This window comes from Syzygium oleosum, unplaced genomic scaffold (genome assembly GCF_021117445.2).
Source record: "Syzygium oleosum isolate NSW1041296 unplaced genomic scaffold, Sole_v2.1 Sole_v2.04, whole genome shotgun sequence".
Taxonomy (NCBI): Eukaryota; Viridiplantae; Streptophyta; class Magnoliopsida; order Myrtales; family Myrtaceae; genus Syzygium; species Syzygium oleosum.
In genome coordinates this window covers 4516271-4536310 of record NW_026607488.1, presented here as the reverse complement: position 1 = coordinate 4536310, position 20040 = coordinate 4516271, and the positions used below count along the sequence as shown (strand labels likewise).

The following is a 20040-nucleotide window of genomic DNA, read 5'->3' as shown; positions in this document are numbered from 1 at the left end:
ACATTGGATATTGGGCCAATAAAGTTTAGGGACTATCCGTGTCATTATCCCTTATAAATATCTATCCATGTATTTTTGGTGAAGGATTGCCAATCAATCTAAAAACGCATGTTGTTCAATTTTATTTTCAACATAATTTACTTTTGCAATATAATTTACATTGCGGGCATCGATTGTTCTCACTATTCGTACTTCCAAATTTTTTGTCATTTACATTCCCGTCCAAAAATCAATGAAGGACTCTTCACAACGTTTGTTGATTTACATTTATCCGTTCATATTTTTAAAGGTATTTCATCCTCTGTGGTGAAACATATATAATTACGTGAATATATTTAGGTCATCATGAAATGAAATGACGGGAATACAATGATATGAGATGGATTACCACAGGCGGCCCCTAATTAAAATAGATTAATTTTTTTGCAGAAAAGAATTAGGCCTTGACAGGCTTGATCTGCTCTTTGGATGGGCACAAGTTTGTGTCACTACTCCTTAATTCTCTCTTAACGGGGGACAGGTTATTTGCCTGGATGCAAGGGTCTTCGGCAAGGGGATACCGTGTCCCTTCATCTCTTTGTTATGGCTATTGATATCCGTTCTACGATGATTAATCAGGCTGTAGAGTTAGGGAAGCTCAAAGACCATCCCATGTGTTCTGAGATTAAAGTGGACTCATCTGTGCTTTGCAGGTGATGGAACTGTTGGAGCATTGCAGCAAAGTGTTGGGGCATTTTCCGGGAGCTTTATCTGATGCCTGAAATGAAATTCGGCCCTCAGAGAACAGAGATCTTGTGCATCAGGTGTCTCGAGCTCTTAACTAAAGGAGATGGTTCAATTAGGAGGTCTTAAAGTTGGTGACTTGCCTGTAAACTACCCTGCGCTTGCCTCAGGGAAACTCTTTGATAAGGACTGTCATATCCTAACTGTTAAAAATCTGAACAGAATTCGTACTTCTAGTGCGAGAAAATCGTCATTTGCTGGTAGACTTCACACTGTCAATTCAACCTATCTATAGCATTGTCACTCAATGGTGTGTTTTTTTCATTCTCCAGAAGAAAATTAGGAGAATTGAGAAGCGTTGCCCTGCTTTTCTCTGGTCAGGGTCTGACGTATGCACCGAGGCATCAAAGGTCAGGTGGGCAGATGTCTACTTGCCATGAGCCATGAAGCTTATTATGCCTTCTGCTTTTGTAATCTGGGTCTCTCAATCAATTGCCTGCGTGAGCAGCATAGGTTTTTTTAAGGCAGAAGCTTTTGGAGCATCAAGGTCTAAGAATCTCTCCTTCTGGTTCGATCCCTAGTGTACCCTCGCGGCATCCTGATGGACCATTTTCCCATTTTCAAATGCCGAGGTTGCTGCTAACGTGATCCCGCATCATTCACGGAGGTGGCCTGCAGCAAGATCAGAAGCTCGGGTCGCCGCCATTCGAGCCTCGATCTGCGAATGCTCTTGCCCCCGAATCCAATGATGTCAAGGCAGACCAAAGGTGTCCGATAGTTTTATCAGAGATGGGGGGGGGCTGTTATAATCGGTACCAGTTCCCTCCGCTTCCTTATACTCTTGCGTACAATTAGCAAAAGGAGACCCAAAAAAAAGAGAGAGAGAAAATATTTAGCTACTTCAAATTTGGAAGGGAAACCATGGAGGAGGGTTTGTCCCCAATCGTGAGTAGCAAAATCTGTAGGCACCATGCAAAAGGTGTTTCGCTTCTCGATGACTGAACGAAACACCCGTGTCTGACTGGAGTGCCAATTTCGCAGATCAACCTCAGACAGCACAGCACAAGAAGAAAAGCAGTTTCAATAACCGCGAATCCAACTCGCGCGAGCCCAACACATCTGGATTATCAGATCTAGCGCAGAACCCACGAAAGATCCAAAGAATCCAAGACACGCCGCGCCCGCGCCCGCGCGCGCGGGGACCCGGGCTCGTGCGAGCGCGACACAGAGCGAGGATGTGGCCGGGTAATTGTGTCGTGGAACTACGGAGCGTTTCGAGTCCCAAGGATCTTCAACCGGCCGGCGAAGGAAGGTTTCTGTCGGCTCCCAGCGGCAGACGGGTCACCACGGACGGGGTGCCCGCTGTTGACTCGTACTATGGGAGCCCATCAAAACCCGTTCGCGAACACGACGCCGAGCCGAAAAAAACACACACACACGCACAAACTGAAGGAAGCAATCAACACTAGACCGCGGTTTCTCACCGATAGCTCGCGTGCTCGCGGCCCTGGAGCGCAGCTGATGTCGACGAAGGTCGGAGCTTTGGGGGAAACCCTAGCGCTACGTTCGGCCATCTTTATAGTGCGCGGTGGGATTCAGGAGCTAGTGTCAACCCCCCCCCCCCCCCCGCCCGGCGCAACATCGCATGCTGTTTGGGCTTCTTCCTTCCGAGATATTTCAGGCCCAGATAAGGAGATTCTGCACGTTCGGAGGGGCAAATGCTGGCCTTGGTAGAGCCGAAAGCCCGACTCGATTTGCCCTCATAGGAATTGTTCGCCTTCTCTACTTGACACCTCCCGTCGAGAGCTACGCGAGACCGGCCGGCGATCGCCGACGGTCACACGACCTTGGCTTGGGGAGGTCGGGGTCGTGCGACCTCGGGCGGCCCTCGTTGGGGTCCACCTAAGGTCGTGTGACCTTAAACTACAGCCGCCGGGGCCAAATCTAGCTCGCAGGCGAAGGGTTCGAGTTTTTTTATTCCTATTTAATAAAATAAATAGAAAAAGTTCTTTGCAATAAAAAAATTTCTAAACATTATTTGGCCCGAAGTTGCTTTTTTAGCAAATACAATTTGCATTTCGAAAGACCATTTTAGCATAAAGTCCTTTGCATCCTTTTGCATTTTGTCAAAAACTTTCCCCAAAACCGAACCAAAGCTGTTTTATTTCAAATGTTCATTTTGTACACGTTCAAAATCATAATGCCATTAATTGAATTTGTCTCCTTTTTTGTTTTATCTTTGTTTTTGCAAGCACCAGCAACTTAATCTCTTCCTTTTCTCTCTCCCTTTCAGGTCACTAAAGAAAAGATCCTATAGCTAGAACTTACATCGTTCTGAGTCGCATAGCAAAAGCACTTCATTGACGCGTAAAACCTTGTATAGCGACTTCTTGGATCATGGTATGATCTTTTCTACGATGAATAAGATTAATCTTCATTAACCAACAAGAAACAGATGGGTCGACTTCACCGTAACCATGGAAGGGCAGACAGTATAGCAAACTCCACTCATAAACATTTTTTTTTTCGTAATTTACAAACCACATCGGTTCACGAGACATGAGAACATTGACGCCGACCGACGGTGCAAAACCCACCTCGACAGAGACACCAGCCACCCATCTCAAAGGAACAAAATTTAATCAAGCGATGGTCTGGTTTTCAAAACCATTCATCGCGTAAAACACTTGGAAGCCAATCCTCGTACGAACCGGTAGTTCATCCACCGTCATAGATACTGAAATACCTTCAAGCAGTCACAAAAATCATAAGGTCCATAACATGAAAAGAGTACTCAGAACATGCAGGCATCATACACGCTAATCCAAAATCAACAAAGCACAAAACATGCATAGCAAGTATCCTACAGCATAAGTTGTTCTATAACCACGAGACTAACTAAACTCAGACAACAGCAAGTACGGGCATCAAAACTATAACATGATCTCGCAACATTTCCCCCTGTAATCAACTCTGGGGCGATGTTTTCGCGGACGAACTCTGTTGAGCAGCCTGCGGAGCAGGTGCGGTGTCATAAGAACCCCGAGCAGTGCCACCCCCGGCACCAACATCAGCTGCATAAGTAGGAGGCTGTGGATAACCGTAGCTGTTATATGGAGGTGGCTGCTGCCCATAGCCCGCCTGTGGTGCAGGCGCTGCACCATAAGGTGGGGCTCCATATCCTGAAGGCGGACCACGTTGGGCAGCAGAATCAGGCTGAGAGTAGCCTGACGGTGGTGGCTGAGACTGGGGGTACCCCGGCTGCCCACTAGGGGCCTGACTATAGCCTCCTGGTGTGCTTGGAGACTGTTGAGCTCCTCCATAAGCTGGAGCATTAGCAGGTGGCTTCTGGGCTTGAGGTTGCCCATAGCCCGCTGCATACGCAGTCGATTGGTTGCCATAGCCAGCTTGAGAAGTTGGGGGAATGCCATAACCCGCTTGACCAGTTCCCTGCGGAGGATAGCCAGCAAGGGTTGGGTTGGGCGGCTGACTGGCACCGTATCCTGGCTGACCAGCGGTGGAAGGCTGGACTGGCGGTGGTGCCTGAGCTGAATCCCCTTGAGCTGCATAGGAAGGAGCATGACCTTCTTGCCCTGGATTTGTGCCATAGCCAGTCGCAGTATTGTAACCTTGTTGCTGATCATAAGGAGGAGGCTGACCATAACCGGACTGAGGTGCCTGATAACCACCGTATCCATCCTGTGAATATCCTTGCCCTTGCTGTGGATAGGAAGTAGCCGGCGGCTGGTTGTAATTGTAACCGGAGCTATCTGCCCCTCCTGTAGGACCACTTGGGGTTTGCTGTTGCTGTGTTGGAGGCTGCTGGCCATAGTAATCGTAACCACCTCCCTGTGCAGTGTGTTGAGACGGTGGGACTGCGGACTGATCCCAGCTGGAAGGATATCCACCAGACGTTGGTTGCGGAGGATAACCTCCATATTGTGGCTGAGCCATGTTATATTGGGGTGGAGCGCCCGCATACATCCCTGGTTGTGCATAGCCATAACCAGGTTGCTGCATTTGTGGAGGCCCAGGGGGAGCCCAGCTTGCAGGAGGTCTCGCCTGGTAACCTTGCTGGGGGTATCCTCCAGCCATTGAGGAATTTCTCATTCGATTCTGCAAGAAAAAAGATTATTCATATGAACAAGGTCGATGCTGTCAATCCTCATGTAATGCATAGGCAAAGAAAGGCATTGTATATACAACTTAACCATTCACAAATAAAAGAGGAAAATGTAACAATCAGCAGATATAAGCATAAAACACGAAAGCAGTAAGTACAATGTAAAAGCATCAAGATTATTTTGTATCGAGAGAGTTGTGGACACCTACATACCGTATGGTGGTTGTAATTATTGAGTTACTCCAGCAGAGGTCCATCCTCACCCTATTTTAGAGGGAATGGTACAAACAGAAGGCAAAAACTACAGAGCTACTTCCACTAAAAAAAAACAGGCAAGGGCATATATAAGCTTCTTAGCAATATAGAGATGTCAAGGTCGTATATTTCTCTAATCAATGTGATTATCATCAAAGATTCCTAAACCCACAGTCAAGACATAAAAGATTCAGTACACCCTACATATCAAGATGCTATATATCATTGGGTGCTAAATATTTGTAAGAGCAAATTCAGGCAAGTAGGTGCTGCTGCACTTCTGCAAGACGAGCAGAATTGTTGCTCCCATGGAACCCAGGTGTTGCAACAGGACATTCCAGCAGGTATCGTGCTCGATGAAGTGATTTACCGTAGGTACCGCGGAAAGAAAACGCATCTTCACAGGACTATGAGAAGGTAGCACAAACAAATAATAATTTGCACAATTCATGCCATAAGTTGCCAGCTTTACAATACCGACATTTATGGCAAAACTTATGAAGCCAATAAGTAAGACACGACTATTTATGCAGAACCTCAGGATATTGTCTCAGCAACTAATCAAAACATTAGAAAGATTACCACTGGGAGGATTAAGATATTTGAAATTAAGCCAATAGTCAAAAAAATTTAACTGATGAGTACATGTTATGGAGAAAATAGTTTCGGAGACTAACCTGATGGAAAACAGAATGACCAGAAACACAAGCAAATTAGAAAGACTTATTAGCATTATTCATGCAATACAACTTAGTAATGAACAATGTGTATAACATTTTTTTAATTTCCATTTCATGCTTACTACCCGCAAGCATACCGAGAATATCTCAAAATATGATGAAAGTGACTTGAATTCATTATCATAGCTAATTCAATTTTGACAAGGAAAGCGTCTTCACAATTAAGCAATGTATTTAGCAATATCATATCCTAACCCAATGACAACTCCATCAAGGGTAACCACGCTCAAGATTCATCATCCAATTGTGTTGGATATCAACTCCAATGACAAATATCCCCGAAAAGATGATCTTTGCACCTCTCCCCCCACAGTAGCACTTCTTAAAAATGAGATTGGAACCATACCAGAGCAATGTTGAAAAAACACCAACATAGAGTTCGATGTTGGTGTCACCAACACTTGAAAAGACACTAAACCCTACAATATTTCCCAAGAACATCATCAGTAAATATTATGTGCAACTACTAAGCACTATCAAGGCTAAAAGTGGCAAATATCCCAATATCATGCGCTAGGAAACGACATCCCAACATTATGAGCTCGGAAGCAACTAATAACTCACGTATGCGTATACTATAACTTTACACTGTCCGCAAAGCTTCATGAACCTGCAAAACCCTAGTAATAACACGAATGAAAGCTCTATCCCAGAAACTGATCCTCCAAGCAGCACCTATCCTCACAGACAGTTAATAAACGTCCTCTATGATCACTTCATCAATAACTTATCTTGATAATATGGAAGACTGGTCCATCAATAATCTATCAGCAATCCACCTTATAACTCAATGATATGAAGCAGCTGAGAACGAGTGAGTTTGATCCATGTAGTCACGAGTCAACGGTTAAGAGATGAAATTAATAGGAAGTGCATAAATTAAAATCTACTACAAATTCTCCAACTGATTGTGAAGCAGATTGCAATCCTGTTAACATCCCAAACCGTATTGGAAAACAAGCATATAACTCATGATGCTGGCAATTACTCAATCTCACTTAACTAGAAGTCTTTTCAATACACAAAAATGACTCAACACCGGAAATATCAAAACCATCCTAACTCAAAAGTTAATAATCCTTGCACCCTACGGATTTACAAAGTCCAATGATGGTATGAAGCAAATTAAAGTGCTCATTAAAAAATGCATCAACCATTATGCAGAGTAAGAGATGTACCAAAATTCAAACAAAATTCCCCACTATCTATAGGTTAGCGGAGGTGGATATTCATTGCGACAAACGTGTTCACAGTTTCACCAGTGAAAAGTAAGATGCAAGCTTTTGAAATTTTAAGGAACCATTAGAACACCGGAATAGTTCAGAATCCAATAGAGACAAGATTCCTCTGCAACCACTTGGGTTTCCCATACAACAAGCACCAAAATACACAGAACCCACACACACACATACAGAGCTATTGACATTCAGCATGATCAAAATCACAGCAACCATAAAGTAAAATCAACAAATGGAATCATCCACCAATTAGGCCAAATTAACAGAAGCAATTGTGCAGTGCCACTTTTACCTTTCCTTTTTTTGAGTTTTCTTACTTCCTTATTTGCTTTTCATTTTTTCATTTGTATTTATCTCTTGTTTCCCTCATCGGAAGTGGGATGGGGTCAACAAGAGAGCATTAACCCTATCCTCTTACAACAATAGACAGTAGAATGGAATACGATAAAACTAATACTGTAGAAAGAGACATCATGAAAGATGGGATAGTCCAACACAGGAAGCCGTTCTTTTTTAAATGACATTAGGCACTGAAAAAAATAAAAACAGCACATAGAGAGGATTGTTCAGAGTGTGCAAATAACCAAGCAAGTACTGATCAGCAAGAACGAAAAAATGGCACAAAGTCCTAAGCTCTTTCATTCCCAGTTAAACTCTATTTCTTTGTCACTGTGAAGTATTCTATATCAACAATCAAATTATTCAACTTATCCTGGTGGCAAGTTCTCTAAATTGTAAGACCAAATAAAGAGACAGAAAGACATGTTCCGTATGGCAACAATCACAGACCACACATACCTCACTAATAACTTCATTAACCAATTGTTTTGCAGCTTCAATCTGTTCACTAGTGCCATCAATATACAAATTCCTGTCAATTGCTGGATCACCAGGTGGAAGGTGCAAGGGTACGACCTGGATAAAATATGACATACGCATGGAAGTTCATAATTATTGCCCCATTGAAGAAACAAATTTATCATCAAAAGCTAATGCAAAAACTTATGGTATTATCATCTGTAAATTTACATCCGACAAACAAAGCAACGTATATAAAATAACAAAATAAAAACGATGAACTGAGCGTTAGATTGCAAATTATACCTGAATACGAGCACCAGTCCTGCCTTGCATGTTTTTAATTGTCTCGCCACCTTTGCCGATAACTAATCCAACCTGAGAACAAGCAGCACATAGAATACCATTGCCATTTTACATACATGAACCACTTGAACGTTAGAAAGACTCAAATATACCTTGTTATTTGGTATCTTCATCACAAATTGATCAGATCCGGTCTGACCAGTCACTCTTTTAGAGATTATGCCAGAGCCCCCAGCTTCAGCCTGTGGGCATGTTCCAGGTCAAAATCAAGCACAATTCCAGTAACAGCAAATAACAAACAGGTGATAAACTTGAAAAACAAGAACCCACCTCAGCAAGAACATCGTTTATCAATTGCTCAGCCTTGGCAATTTGTTCAGGCGTGCCCATCAGTTCTACTGGCCTGGTCGGCGAATTGGGATCCGCATCCATGTCACGGGTGACCTGAATTTTTGCCCCAGACTGGAGCTGAAGATACTTAATAGTCTCACCAGCTTTACCAATAATCACTCCAACTCTGCCGTTAGGAATATCAATCTTTTTGCTTGTCCCCTGGCCATAGCCATATGATACAGGAATCGCTGACGGTGCACTCATCATGGGCTTCCCATCTGAAACAAGTCGTAGATGCCAAAAAGTTACCACACAAGCGTTCGAATGAAACGTGTTGATAGAACGTTGGAGGATATCAGCGACAATTGCAACAAGACGAAAAGAAGCGCCAGAAGCAGCGCATGGTGCACCGGCTTTCTATCAGACAAAAGGCAGAAACATAGACAACCAGCGAATACATGTCCCAAGCTTAGACAACTAGTGAATCGATGTCTCCCGCACGAGCATCATCTTACAGGTTCTAACAGACGACATAAGCTACCGAGATGAACATGTTGAGAAAAAAAAATAGCGAAATCATGCATCTGGAAACGTCCTCAAAAAAAAATTCACAAGCTCAAAGCTCGAGACCTTTCTCGGTGGAGTCAAATCCGCTTCCGTTCTCGACCCTCACGCGCTTCGCATCGAACCCTCCGCCGCCGCCGCCGGCCGCCGCGGCGGCAGCGGCAGCAGCCGCCCCGGCGCTGGCGTTGAACAGGAGACGGGAAGCGATCTCCTGGGCGCGCTGCTTCGCGTTCTGGACTTGCGCCTGGACGTCGTCGGCGGACGGGGGAGGCGGGACGCTCTTGTACGAGGGGGGCGGGAGGGGGCCGCCGGAGTCGGGCGGCGACGCGGAGGGGATCGGGCCGGAGGAGAAGCCGGTCGGCCGGCGCGGGGCCGGCGGGGAGGGGGCGGTCTGCTCCTCGTACTTGCGCTTGTGGCTCCCGGCGTCGGAAGAGTACTGAGCTTCGTCCGCCATCGGTACGATGAGAAGATGAGAGATAGAGAGGGAGAGGGAGAGAGAGAAACCCTAGAAATGGAGATTGGAGGAGAGACAGGGGGCGCCGTGGTTTATATACGACGCGGAAATCTTGGCCGTGAGATCTTCCTGATTTTTCGCTCTTTTTTTTTTTAATGGGATTTTTTTTTTATATTTTGGTTTTTCAAAATATTTGAGGAAAAAAAACAGTGAAGGGATTTTTTCGTGAGCTTGTCGGGTCGGGTACGGTCAGATCCGCCCGTGGACTTGAAGAGACCCGATCGGCAGGAGATCGGGGTTTGGGCCTTCTTGATCCGAGAACCGTTGGATCGGGCGAGTATAAAAAGTGAGTTCTCGGTATTGATTAATTTTTTTTTTAACACAAGTTCTCTGTATTTCGAAAATTATAATTTTCCGGACTTTCTCCCGTTTAGTTGGCCAATAATGAATAACAGTCGACCGAAAATACTTTTCGGTGAACGAAAATATTCGCATATAGAATTAGAGTGAATTCCTTGATTTGAAAAGATGAAAATATTTTTCGGAATTGCTTCCACGCCTCAGACCTTCCATTTCTCCGATCCGTCCTCGCCTTCCGTGCCCACCTCCTCGCCTCTCCTCTCACCTGAGCGCTCCTGGTCTCTGACGACGAGCCGATTGCTTGCTGGATCATTGACTTGATTATGCTCTTATCGGATTCCGACGGCGAATCGACATTGGCCAGTGAGTTCGCGGCTAGCATTTCAGACAAATTTTGTTCTCCCGTGCTAGGGTGAGTAATCGCCAGTTTTATGTGGTGAGCGCGACTTCACAACTTTAATGCTGTTGTCATTTAAGTTATTTTGGCGTGTGATGAGAAAATTATGAAGAGGAAGGTTTTATTGTCCAGTACAACTCTAGTTCGCAGAATTTTGGTTCCCTTCTATTATCATGATTAATGAACTCGACGCGAAAAGCTCTGAGCTCACGAAACCGGTCCTTGAGGTGAGAGTGCCCATCAAATGGGGCGACACGGCTGCTGGAGCAGCAAATCGAAGCTGACGACCTCGATCCGATCTGTTTAATGTCGAAGCTTTTGAAGATCCTCTTTAGAGCATGAACGGAGCTACCTTTGGCGAAGCCGCCACGATCGAAATAGTTGACAGGAAGCGAGACGGTGTCGATACGAGGGACGATGAGGCAGAAGCGCTTGTAGATGGAGGAGCAGAGGATGAGAGTTTTGAGGTTGGAAATCTTGGAGAAGATGAGTAAGAGGAGAGTGTCGGGAAGCGAATCAAGTCCAATAACTCACAAGATAAATCCATATTTTTTTTCGTGTAAGATTGAAATTATTTTCTAAATGAGATCCAAACATAAAATATATATATATATATATATATATATATATATATATATATTGTCGATCACATATCCAAGACCTCGATGCTTGTGCTGGGATCTAAGAAAGTCATGCCTAAATCCCAAGACTTGACAACCAAGGCCAAGTCCCTTGTGAAATCTACGCTCATGAGGTTTTCAAGAGTTATCGAATTGGGATGTCTAGGGTGTGCGGATGTCCCTCTAGCAAGAGATGAACTTGGAATTTCCCTCTTTAAAAGTAGAAGATTTCAAGAAAAATGAACACTTCGTGGTCGAATCGAACGTGGAAAAACAAGTAATCATCTGCTTATGTCGCTCTTTCGAGTACATCGGTTTCCTTTCGAGTACATCCATTATGCGTGCTCCAACATGTTGATATTTTGCAACTCCCATCTCGTTATTCTAAATAGGTGGACAAAATATGCGCAAAGTGGCTATAGTGATAAATAATCATAAGAGGAAAAAAAAATCATTCACAATCTTAAAAGTAATCACATTATGAAAATTTAATTTGATAAAGTTTAATTTAAAGTTCAATGATATAATATCGTATAGTTTATATATCGCATGAGTAATACACATCTCTCCGAGAAAATGAAAACATAATTTTCAGTTCGTTTTTCTGGAAAATATTGCCATTTTTTAAAATAATGATTTGTCAAAGAATATATATTTTTTTGGTCGAAACATTAATTAAAGTTCATTCGTGCATTTTGCATCTTGAAGCTACCAAGCTGTGGCCAGGATTTTACGAGGGACAGCGTACGATGAATGGTGATATCCTGCATCACATCATCTTGGAGATGGAAGCCAATAAAAACGCGACACGTGGCATCTCGCGGTGGAATCAATTTTGCAAAAGGGATTTAGCTGTCGATGGGATGAGGACCAAATGACGGAACAAATAGTTAATTATTACTTTACATATTACTTTCATTTAATACCAAAAACATCTCACATCTTTTAAAAATAGGGAAAAAACCACAAAAAACCCCAAACTTTCCCACCTGTGACACATTTACCCCGAACTTTTTTGTAACAAAACCCTTTATTATTTGTGACACATTTACCCGATATACATTGTCCATGGGCATTTTCGTCTTTTTAGCTTTTTTTTTCTTTTTATTTCTTTTTTCTTTCCGTGAGGGGGCCCTCGCCGGCTGCCAGGGCGAGGGCCCTCGCCGAGATCCGGCGAGGCCGCCCTCGCCGGCGTCGGGCGAGGCTCGCCACGCCCGACGCCGGCGAGGCTCGCCGCTCGGGCTAGCGAGGCGAGCCTCGCCGGCGTCGAGCGAGCCTCGCCCTCGCTCGCCCGGGCGAGGCGAGGCTCGCCCGAGCCGGCGAGCCTCGCCCTCCTCGCCCTCGCACAGGCGAGGAGGGCGAGGCCGGCGAGGCTTGGGCGAGGAGGGCGAGCCTCGCCGGCGTCGGGCGAGCCTCGCCCGGGCGAGGGCGAGCCTCGCCCTCCTCGCCCGGAGCCGGGCGAGGCTTGCCCGGCAGCCGGCGAGCCTCGCCCTCGCTCGCCCGTGCGAGGCGAGGCTCGCCGACAGCCGGCGAGCGTCGCCCTCCTCACCTTCCCTCGCCCGGGCGGGGCGAGGCTCGCCGGCGCCGCGAGGCTCGCCCTCGCTCGCCCGGGCGGGCGAGCCTCGCCGGCGTCGGGCGGGGCTCGCCCTCGCTGGGCGAGCGAGGCGAGCCTCGCCGACGCCGGCGAGGGCCCTCGCGGGAAAGAAAAAAAAAAAAGTAAAAAGAAAAAGAAAAAGCTAAAAAGACGAAAATGCCCATGGACAATGTATATCGGGGTAAATGTGTCACAAATAACAAAGTTTGGGGTTTTTGGTGTCACAAAAAAAAGTTCGGGGTAAATGTGTCACAAGTGGAAAAGTTTGGGGTTTTTGGTGGTTTTTTCCCTTAAAATACCACACGAAAGGAAATTTAATTTCGTTTGAAATAATAATCTTCGTGAAAAATAATCCTAATAACAGCCCCTTTTGAAATCATATGGGCACGCTAGTTTCCTGAGAAACTAACAGTCGAATTTGACATTCATCTGGTTTATCGAAAATTTCTAACAAAAAAATAAATATCGTAAATTGATCACACATTTGATCTTTTGGGTGAATGTCACGGATAATTCTTAAATTTTGGCCCAATTTGCAACGTCGTCTACAAACTTTTATATTGTTCAACGTGGTCCATGAATTTTCGGTACATGTTTAATTTAGGCTATAAACACAATATTAAACATTTTCTCACAGTTTATGGACTAAATTGAACATTGGACTAAAATTTTAGTGGCCACAATGCACAAATTCAAAGTTTAGGGATCAAATTGTATATCAAGTCAAATTTCAGGGACAATTTGTGTCATTATCCATAATTTTTTTTCTCGCTCTCAAAAAAAATAAATAAACGTTATTTTTCTATTAAGACCAAATTCAAAAAATTTGCCCGTTACGTAACGGCCCCCACCTTCCCTCCCCTTTTCTTCTTCCTCCCTTCCTCCCTTCCTACACGGGCCCCGCAAAATTAGGGTTTCGCTCTCCGCTCCCCCGCTGATCCCAATCTCCGTTGAAATCCGTCCCCAATTCCGCCGGAAATCCCGCCCGAATCCCCCGCGCCGGCATGAACCCGGCGGCGTCAGGCGACCGGAGCCCTCCCGACCCCCTCCACCCCATGCTGAAGGAATCGGTGGACCGCTTCTTGCTGGAGTACCACGGCGGATCGCCAGACTTCTCCGGCTTCGCCGCCATCTTCTCCCGCCTGCTCCACAGCCTGCCCGACCCGCCTCTCGAGACCATCTGGTTCTACGCCGCGCTGACCCACCACGCCGCGAAGCCAGCGGCCGGCGGCCGCTGTGGCGCCGCCTCGGAGCAGGTGTCGAGGGTCAAGGAGCTGTTCCAGCTGCTGGCGTCCTGCTCCGGCTCGTGCAATGCGGTCAAGAAGGTGGCCGCGCTCGCCCCGGTGGTTTACGAGCTGTACTTTCTGGCGGTCGAGAGGAGGAGCTTGAAGAGAGAGGTCGAGGACTTGCTGGAGGTCGTGGTCAGTTATATCAGCATCTGTGGCGGTAGGGAGTTCGAAGAAGAGGATGAACTGGAGTCTCTGGGTCCGTGCTTCTTGGATTTGATTCGTGTGTGGATGGTCGATAAGCCGAAGAAGGATGCGAAGTCGTTCTTTCCGGTTGTTAGCGACGATGTTCGCGAGGGGATTTGTAAGGATCGCGGGGCTGGCATGGGGCGTTTGGCCGGGGTTGTTATGACCGAGGTATTTTTGTTGAGGTTATGCTTGAAGTTGGATGCCCGGACATTGCGAGCCGAGTTGGAGAGAGACATGCATAGCTGGGCAGTCCAGACTATTGCTGGATTTAGAAACTTTTGCTTTTTCGGTGAGAGCCACATTCTTGCGTTTGTTTGTTTTTGGATTTTCTTCAGGCTTGTAGTTCCATTTGCAATGTTAAAGTGCCTTGTCGCTCCCTCGGTGTAACATGTCCGAACATTATTCTTGAGGTGATTAGCATTCAACAGAGTTCCATAGTACATGTAGGAATCTATTTTTGACAGAACATTGATTTGATGTGTCATGAGCGAGTCTCAGACTCCGTAGGTGGCATCCACTGGCTCCTTGATTGTGTTGATACTGTATTTGTCCCTTTTCAATCAAACATTAGTTTTCATGAAATTAGTAAACTATTGTTTTGTCATGCTTGATAATTCAATACCACCATTGTTTGATTTGATGTCAGGTACTCTTCTTAGCATGCTATTGGATCCAGTTTTACCTGTGACATTGCTACTAGTAAGTGCATTAGCTTAGTCTTTTTTTCCTTAACCTTAAAAGTTAGGAGGCACGGAGCTTTTAATTTACCTTGCTTTGTGGATTTCAAGCCAAATCAAGTCTCACAAAATCCCAATGGAGACAGAACAGTCAGATCAGGATGGTAAAACACAAGTCATGTCATAGACCTTTTTTCCTCCTTTGGGTTGCATGAAAGAGATATACTTATGTTTTTATCTTCATGAAGCTGGCTCCATAGCAAAGGACATTCGTGTTCACTGATTAGCTTGCACTAAGATTTTTATGCAAAATTAAAAAAAGCTCGTGCGCACATCTTTAGACGAAGACTTTAAATGCCTGCTCAGTTGATCTTACTTGGGACGAAGATACTTGAATCATGAGTAAAAAAGATCATAGGCTCAATCTACGAGAGTTAAAACTATATTGTTCATACTTTTTATTTGCCGGTTTCCTGAGTCTGCCCATGAATGTTTATAGTGAACTGCAGTCACTTAATCTTTGATAAATATTCTTCACTTCAAGGTGTGAACCAGATTGTGAGGGAGAATCTCGTTATTTGGATCACATTTGAGGATACTGGGATTGTAAAGGACCCCTCCCTGAGCTGTTATCTTATATTTGCTATACCATTCTAAAGTTAAAACTCTAGATAACTTGTTGTGGTAGTTTTGGATTTGAAATTCGCCTGAAGATATCCTGTTGCTCTTGCTAATGGAGACGTAGCTAGTGTCCAGCTCTTCTTTTATACGCTTGGTAATTTTTTTTTTTGCAGAAATTCGAGGATGAAATTCTCTTACGAGAAGTCCTATATGATGCCCTGATAATGGTGGATTATCCATTTCTGAGCCCTCAAAATGGGAGAAAGCTTCGTGTCGAGGTCTTGAAGAGCTCAGCTGTCTTGTTGTTGTTAGTAGCTGAAAGTGCCATGCAATTCATTAGGTATGAGAGCATGAATACCACTCCTTCTATGCTACACTTGCTTATTTAATCATTATATGAGAGAGATGTGTTAAACTGGCTGTAGGGAAAATGGTGACCATAGCAAAGTAGACTCTTATAAGGATGCAGTCTCTAAATCCTGGCTACCTTCTCAATTGCTCAAATGGGTTACTTGTCAAACTGGTCCGGGGAGAATAACCAGCAGACCAACGGCATCAACTCCAGCAGCACTTATTAGTGAGTCCCTCTTATATCTTTATTTGCTTTTAATACTGTTTTCGATATCATTATCTGCTACGGCTCTTCTTCCTTCTATGTGCTAAGTTGCTATGAGGGTCTGACTGTGTGGAATTACTTGTCGGCTATATACGCGATTAATGACTGTTTTAGCTGTAAACGCTATGAGGACTTAAAACGAAGTTATGAGATTCAAATTTTCTCGTATTTCAGAGTGGCTGCTGATTGTAGAGGATCTAGGGATAAGAGTCTTTGACAGTGATATTTTGAAGCTCCATGCAAAGGCAGTAGTTTGCAAGTCAAGAATAGAGTATGAGCTACCAGTTTTCAAGCTAAGAGGTGACAATTTTAACGATGCTTTTATCCTCCCCCCGTATAACGAGGGCATAGCGGTGGATACAATTGATGATGCTGATCTGGATATGGTTGATTCTGTGGATGCCACTTTCATGGCTTACACTTGTCCGGTAGTGTTAACAAGTGATGGTACTAGAAAACGCAAAGATGGGAGGAAGGAAGAAGGGGAGATACCTGTTAAGTTCCTCAAATCTCATAGTCACGAGAATGTAGCAAAATGCAATGTATTTCACTCATGTGTTGGGGATGGCTTGAGCAGTAGGAATGAGGAGTATAGTCCCATCCTCCAGGAAGATCCATTAAGTATGGAACACTAAGTTAAAGAGGCGCGACACATCCAAAGACTGTAGGATGTGTAATTTTGGTTCGGAATCCTTTTGTTTTGGTCAAGCTCGAGAAGGTTGCTTGGGCCCTCCCACTGCATCTTCCTTCAGCTGCGAAAAAGATATTTGGTCCTTGCTAATAGAAATATTCCTAGTGTGGCACCGGCTCCACCTATGCTCTTTCCGGCTCTATAAAATTCTATCTTGAGCTCGGAGAGGTTCCATAATTTGCATCCTGTCATCATCATACCGTCTTTGAGTTGGTTGGCCATGTCTATACTTCCTCCTGGGCCGCACTTTTGTTTCTAGATGGACCTTTTTTAGTCGGCGGGATAGATCTCAGATACTACGAGTGCATCAAGAAATTCTTCTTTTTGTTGCTAGGAGGAGCAATCCGAATCTGTCGAGAGCATGTGCTCTTCAATTCCAATTGAGTTACTGTAACACTATAGATATTATAGGATATATTATAAGTTTTGCACTCTCTCTCTCTCTCCCTCTCTCTCTTTCTCACGTTGAGGAGTTACTTGATTCCCAGTGAATGTGAACTAAACGCAGCCTAGTGAAACTGTCAATTCTGTGTGTCATGGAACTGTGGAAAGACGCATTTAGGAGCAACAGTTGAAACTGATGACTGAGTGAATCAGTGAACTTCTGGCCCCTAAAGAAACTGAATTTGAACAAGCAAACTTCAGGCCCAATTCAGGAGAGGACCGGGCCTTTCTCATTGGAAAACACGTTGGGCTATTGAAACCTTTTCAGCCATGGCTTAAGACAAACTTCAGAGCCTCCTGCTCCAACCACCTCATTACTCTAAGGCCCCGTTTGGTTCTGCTTTGGAAATGGGCTTTCAGCCTTAAAAGCCCCTTTCCAAAATGCTGAACCAAACGGTTTTGCAGATTCCGGCCTAAGATTAGCCAAATCTGGGCGTTTGGAATCTGCCAAAGCCCAAAGTCGGGCCCAGGGCTTTCAGGCGTTTGTGGAATGCTAAACCAAAATTTTTTGTCCCCAAACTACCCTCACTTATTTTAGCTTATTCCGATTTTGCCCCTCTTGGTACTGTTCATCTTTTTTCGTGAGGTGGCTGGTGAGGGCGGTCGACACCGGATCGGGCCGACGAGAGGCCGGCGAGGTCGCATGACCCAGGCGGCCAACGCCTGGGTCGCTCGACCCTCGCCGAGGGTCGCATGGCCTCGGGCGACGACCGCCGGCGGCAGATCTAGCTCGCCGGGGGTCGCCCGACCTCGGGCAACGGCCGCCGGCGCCATATCTAGCTTACCGGCGGCCATAGGCCTTCGCCGGCTCCGGCGAAGGGTAGGATAGGTTTTTTTTTTTAATAAAAAAGATAATTCCCAAAGCCCTTTGGCAAAAAAAAATTTACCAAACACTACTTAGGCCAAAATAATTTTACAAATGATTTTTTACCAAACGCCACTTGCATTTCCCCAATGGACTTTAACCTAAAAGAATTTGCATTCCCCCAAATAACATTTTAAAAGCTGAACCAAACGGGCCCTAAATCTGATTACATCGAAGTCATGGCACTAGATTCTCGGATACATCATACATCTCCCCACATGCAAGATCCCGAACTTCATCGCCTTTTCCTAGAATCCGGTCACCCTCTACCTCACCCAAGCTCTCCACAAACGAAGGCAATCTGATATTCCTCCTTCATTATGGTTTTCAATAAATAAAGCACGGCGTCAACCCCAGAAGAAGAAAACGTAATGCAGAGGTACACCGAAGCAAGACAGATGCGCACCATGCCCTGTTTCACAAGCAATGTGGAAGCAATCTCTATAGGTTTTTTATTAATGGTTTTTGAAGGGGAAAAAAGACAGATGGCAGATGCCCAGTTGGCATCGAGGGCGCCACGTGGCGGCCGGGCCGTGAACGCCATTAAACACTGACGTGAGAGGCAAGAGAACGATCTCTCACCAACCCTTGTCTCGATCCGGATACAAACCACCAAGCAAAACTCTTCCATTTATGCAAGAGCTTTGGAATGGAAAGGGGCTTCAACTGATAAATCAATCCCTGTCTGTGCCCCCATTTGATCATTTCTTCTACTTACCATTAGTGGTAACCAAGGCGCCGACACTTTCGTCTTTCTTTTGGTTCTCTTTCTCTATCTCTCTTGCCAATTGGGTATTCTCTTCCTCTTTGATAAATCAGGAGAGGGTTTAGAGGGAGGCGTGCAATTGTTAGGTCAACAACAAAGTACGGTTTGCTTAAATGAAGTAGGAGAAATAGTCCGGGAACAGAAGGATCGAAAAGGAAACGACCCCATCGATTTGCTCTTGGTGTTTTTACGAAGGGATGCTATTTCCAAGAAAGCTATTTAAAAAGTCTTAAACTTATTGTACGGCGACTAATTTAACTTTGATTCTTTCGATGGTGCCAATTTAGTCATTTTGACCGAAAATATTGGTCGGAAATTGCTGACGTGAACGTCGATCATCTTATGTGGCACTATCGACACTGACGTTGGTGATTAACTTTTAATCTTTCCCTTTCCTTTTTTCATCCCTCACCGGATTTGGATGAGGGCCGCGACATTGACGCCGGATCTCACCGACAAGGGCTCACAAGCCCCTGCCCCCCTCTAGCCCTTAACAGTGGCAAAAAAAAAAACGAAATGAAAAATGAAAGAAAAGAAAAGCAAAAAAAAAAATCGTAAAATTTGCAAAATTATTTATGTCAGCACTGGCCATGCCATGTAGAACGGTTGGCTTCCACGTCAGCAATTTTCAATAAAAATTAGCAAGAATGACTACGTTAGCAAATCATCAAAATGTTTAGGACTGAATTGGCATAATTGAATGGTTTATGATCGAATAGGTCGCCGTACAATAAATTTACGAATTCTTTGAACGTTTATCCCGTTATTTCTTCATAGTTTGCCCCATTAATTATTTGTTCAATGTACTATGCTCCGCGCTTCTATATCTTTCTCTTTTCTCCTTCAGGATAGTGGGTCCGAGATCTTGCCAAAAACTCGACTAATCTTTTCCGAGTACGACGACTCCTTCGCCTTACATACCATGTCCTAGATCTCGAAACTGGCTCGAAGGAATGCATAAGCACGATGATCCCAACAAGACCTTAATGACTGAAGGTGAAAATGGTTGTGGTTTGGCTGGACCCTTGAGCTTGCTTAATAGGTTGTTTATGGTGGAAATCACACGACCGACACTTTCCACTTCTTCGGATCGAGAAAAAGCATTTGAGAGGGACAAAAGGGTAAAGGGGCGAAGGAATAGAAACAAGATGCAAAAAGGGCGAAAAGGTCCGTGATCGTGAAGGCAAAAGACACACACGGGAAAAACGGGTTGGAATCAAGAAGATAAAGACGACTTCTCAAGGCAGCAAATTGTGGACAAGATCTAAATTGGTACACGGAGTATTTTAAGGTAGCCACACAAATGGGCTTAAACTAAAAGATCGATATACGTCGTGACGACTAATCGGGCTCTTAAACCGACTCAACACTATAGTTAGG

General features: G+C 44.8%; 2 protein-coding genes across 2 annotated transcripts; one reads left to right on the top strand and one right to left on the bottom strand.

Annotated features, from left to right (window-relative positions):
- Nucleotides 1–3479: 3479 nt before the first annotated feature.
- Nucleotides 3480–9614, bottom strand: LOC115674410 (uncharacterized). The gene is made up of 6 exons (XM_030596799.2): nucleotides 9147–9614; nucleotides 8514–8794; nucleotides 8336–8425; nucleotides 8184–8255; nucleotides 7878–7994; nucleotides 3480–4839 (listed from the first exon to the last, which is right to left on the bottom strand). Exons 1-6 carry the CDS (start codon nucleotides 9532–9534, stop codon nucleotides 3691–3693), a joined length of 2097 nt encoding a protein of 698 aa, XP_030452659.2. The 5' UTR covers nucleotides 9535–9614; the 3' UTR covers nucleotides 3480–3690.
- A 3772-nt stretch (nucleotides 9615–13386) lies between these two features.
- On the top strand, nucleotides 13387–17016 carry LOC115674412 (uncharacterized). Its single transcript, XM_030596803.2, has 5 exons — nucleotides 13387–14269; nucleotides 14627–14679; nucleotides 15452–15618; nucleotides 15704–15855; nucleotides 16069–17016. Exons 1-5 carry the CDS (start codon nucleotides 13510–13512, stop codon nucleotides 16527–16529), a joined length of 1593 nt encoding a protein of 530 aa, XP_030452663.1. The 5' UTR covers nucleotides 13387–13509; the 3' UTR covers nucleotides 16530–17016.
- Nucleotides 17017–20040: the final 3024 nt, after the last annotated feature.

What these genes read in the sequence shown, in the direction of transcription:
- LOC115674412 (XM_030596803.2), top strand. Translation starts at nt 13,510, where the DNA reads ATGAACCCGGCGGCGTCAGGCGACCGGAGCCCTCCCGACCCCCTCCAC. An exon ending in TACCTGTGACATTGCTACTA is followed by an intron (nt 14,680 to 15,451) that starts GTAAGTGCATTA and finishes TTTTTTTTGCAG; the next exon opens with AAATTCGAGGATGAAATTCT. An exon ending in AGTGCCATGCAATTCATTAG is followed by an intron (nt 15,619 to 15,703) that starts GTATGAGAGCAT and finishes AACTGGCTGTAG; the next exon opens with GGAAAATGGTGACCATAGCA.
- LOC115674410 (XM_030596799.2), bottom strand. Translation starts at nt 9,534, where the DNA reads ATGGCGGACGAAGCTCAGTACTCTTCCGACGCCGGGAGCCACAAGCGC. An exon ending in TAAACGATGTTCTTGCTGAG is followed by an intron (nt 8,426 to 8,513) that starts GTGGGTTCTTGT and finishes ACATGCCCACAG; the next exon opens with GCTGAAGCTGGGGGCTCTGG. An exon ending in GGACTGGTGCTCGTATTCAG is followed by an intron (nt 7,995 to 8,183) that starts GTATAATTTGCA and finishes TATTTTATCCAG; the next exon opens with GTCGTACCCTTGCACCTTCC.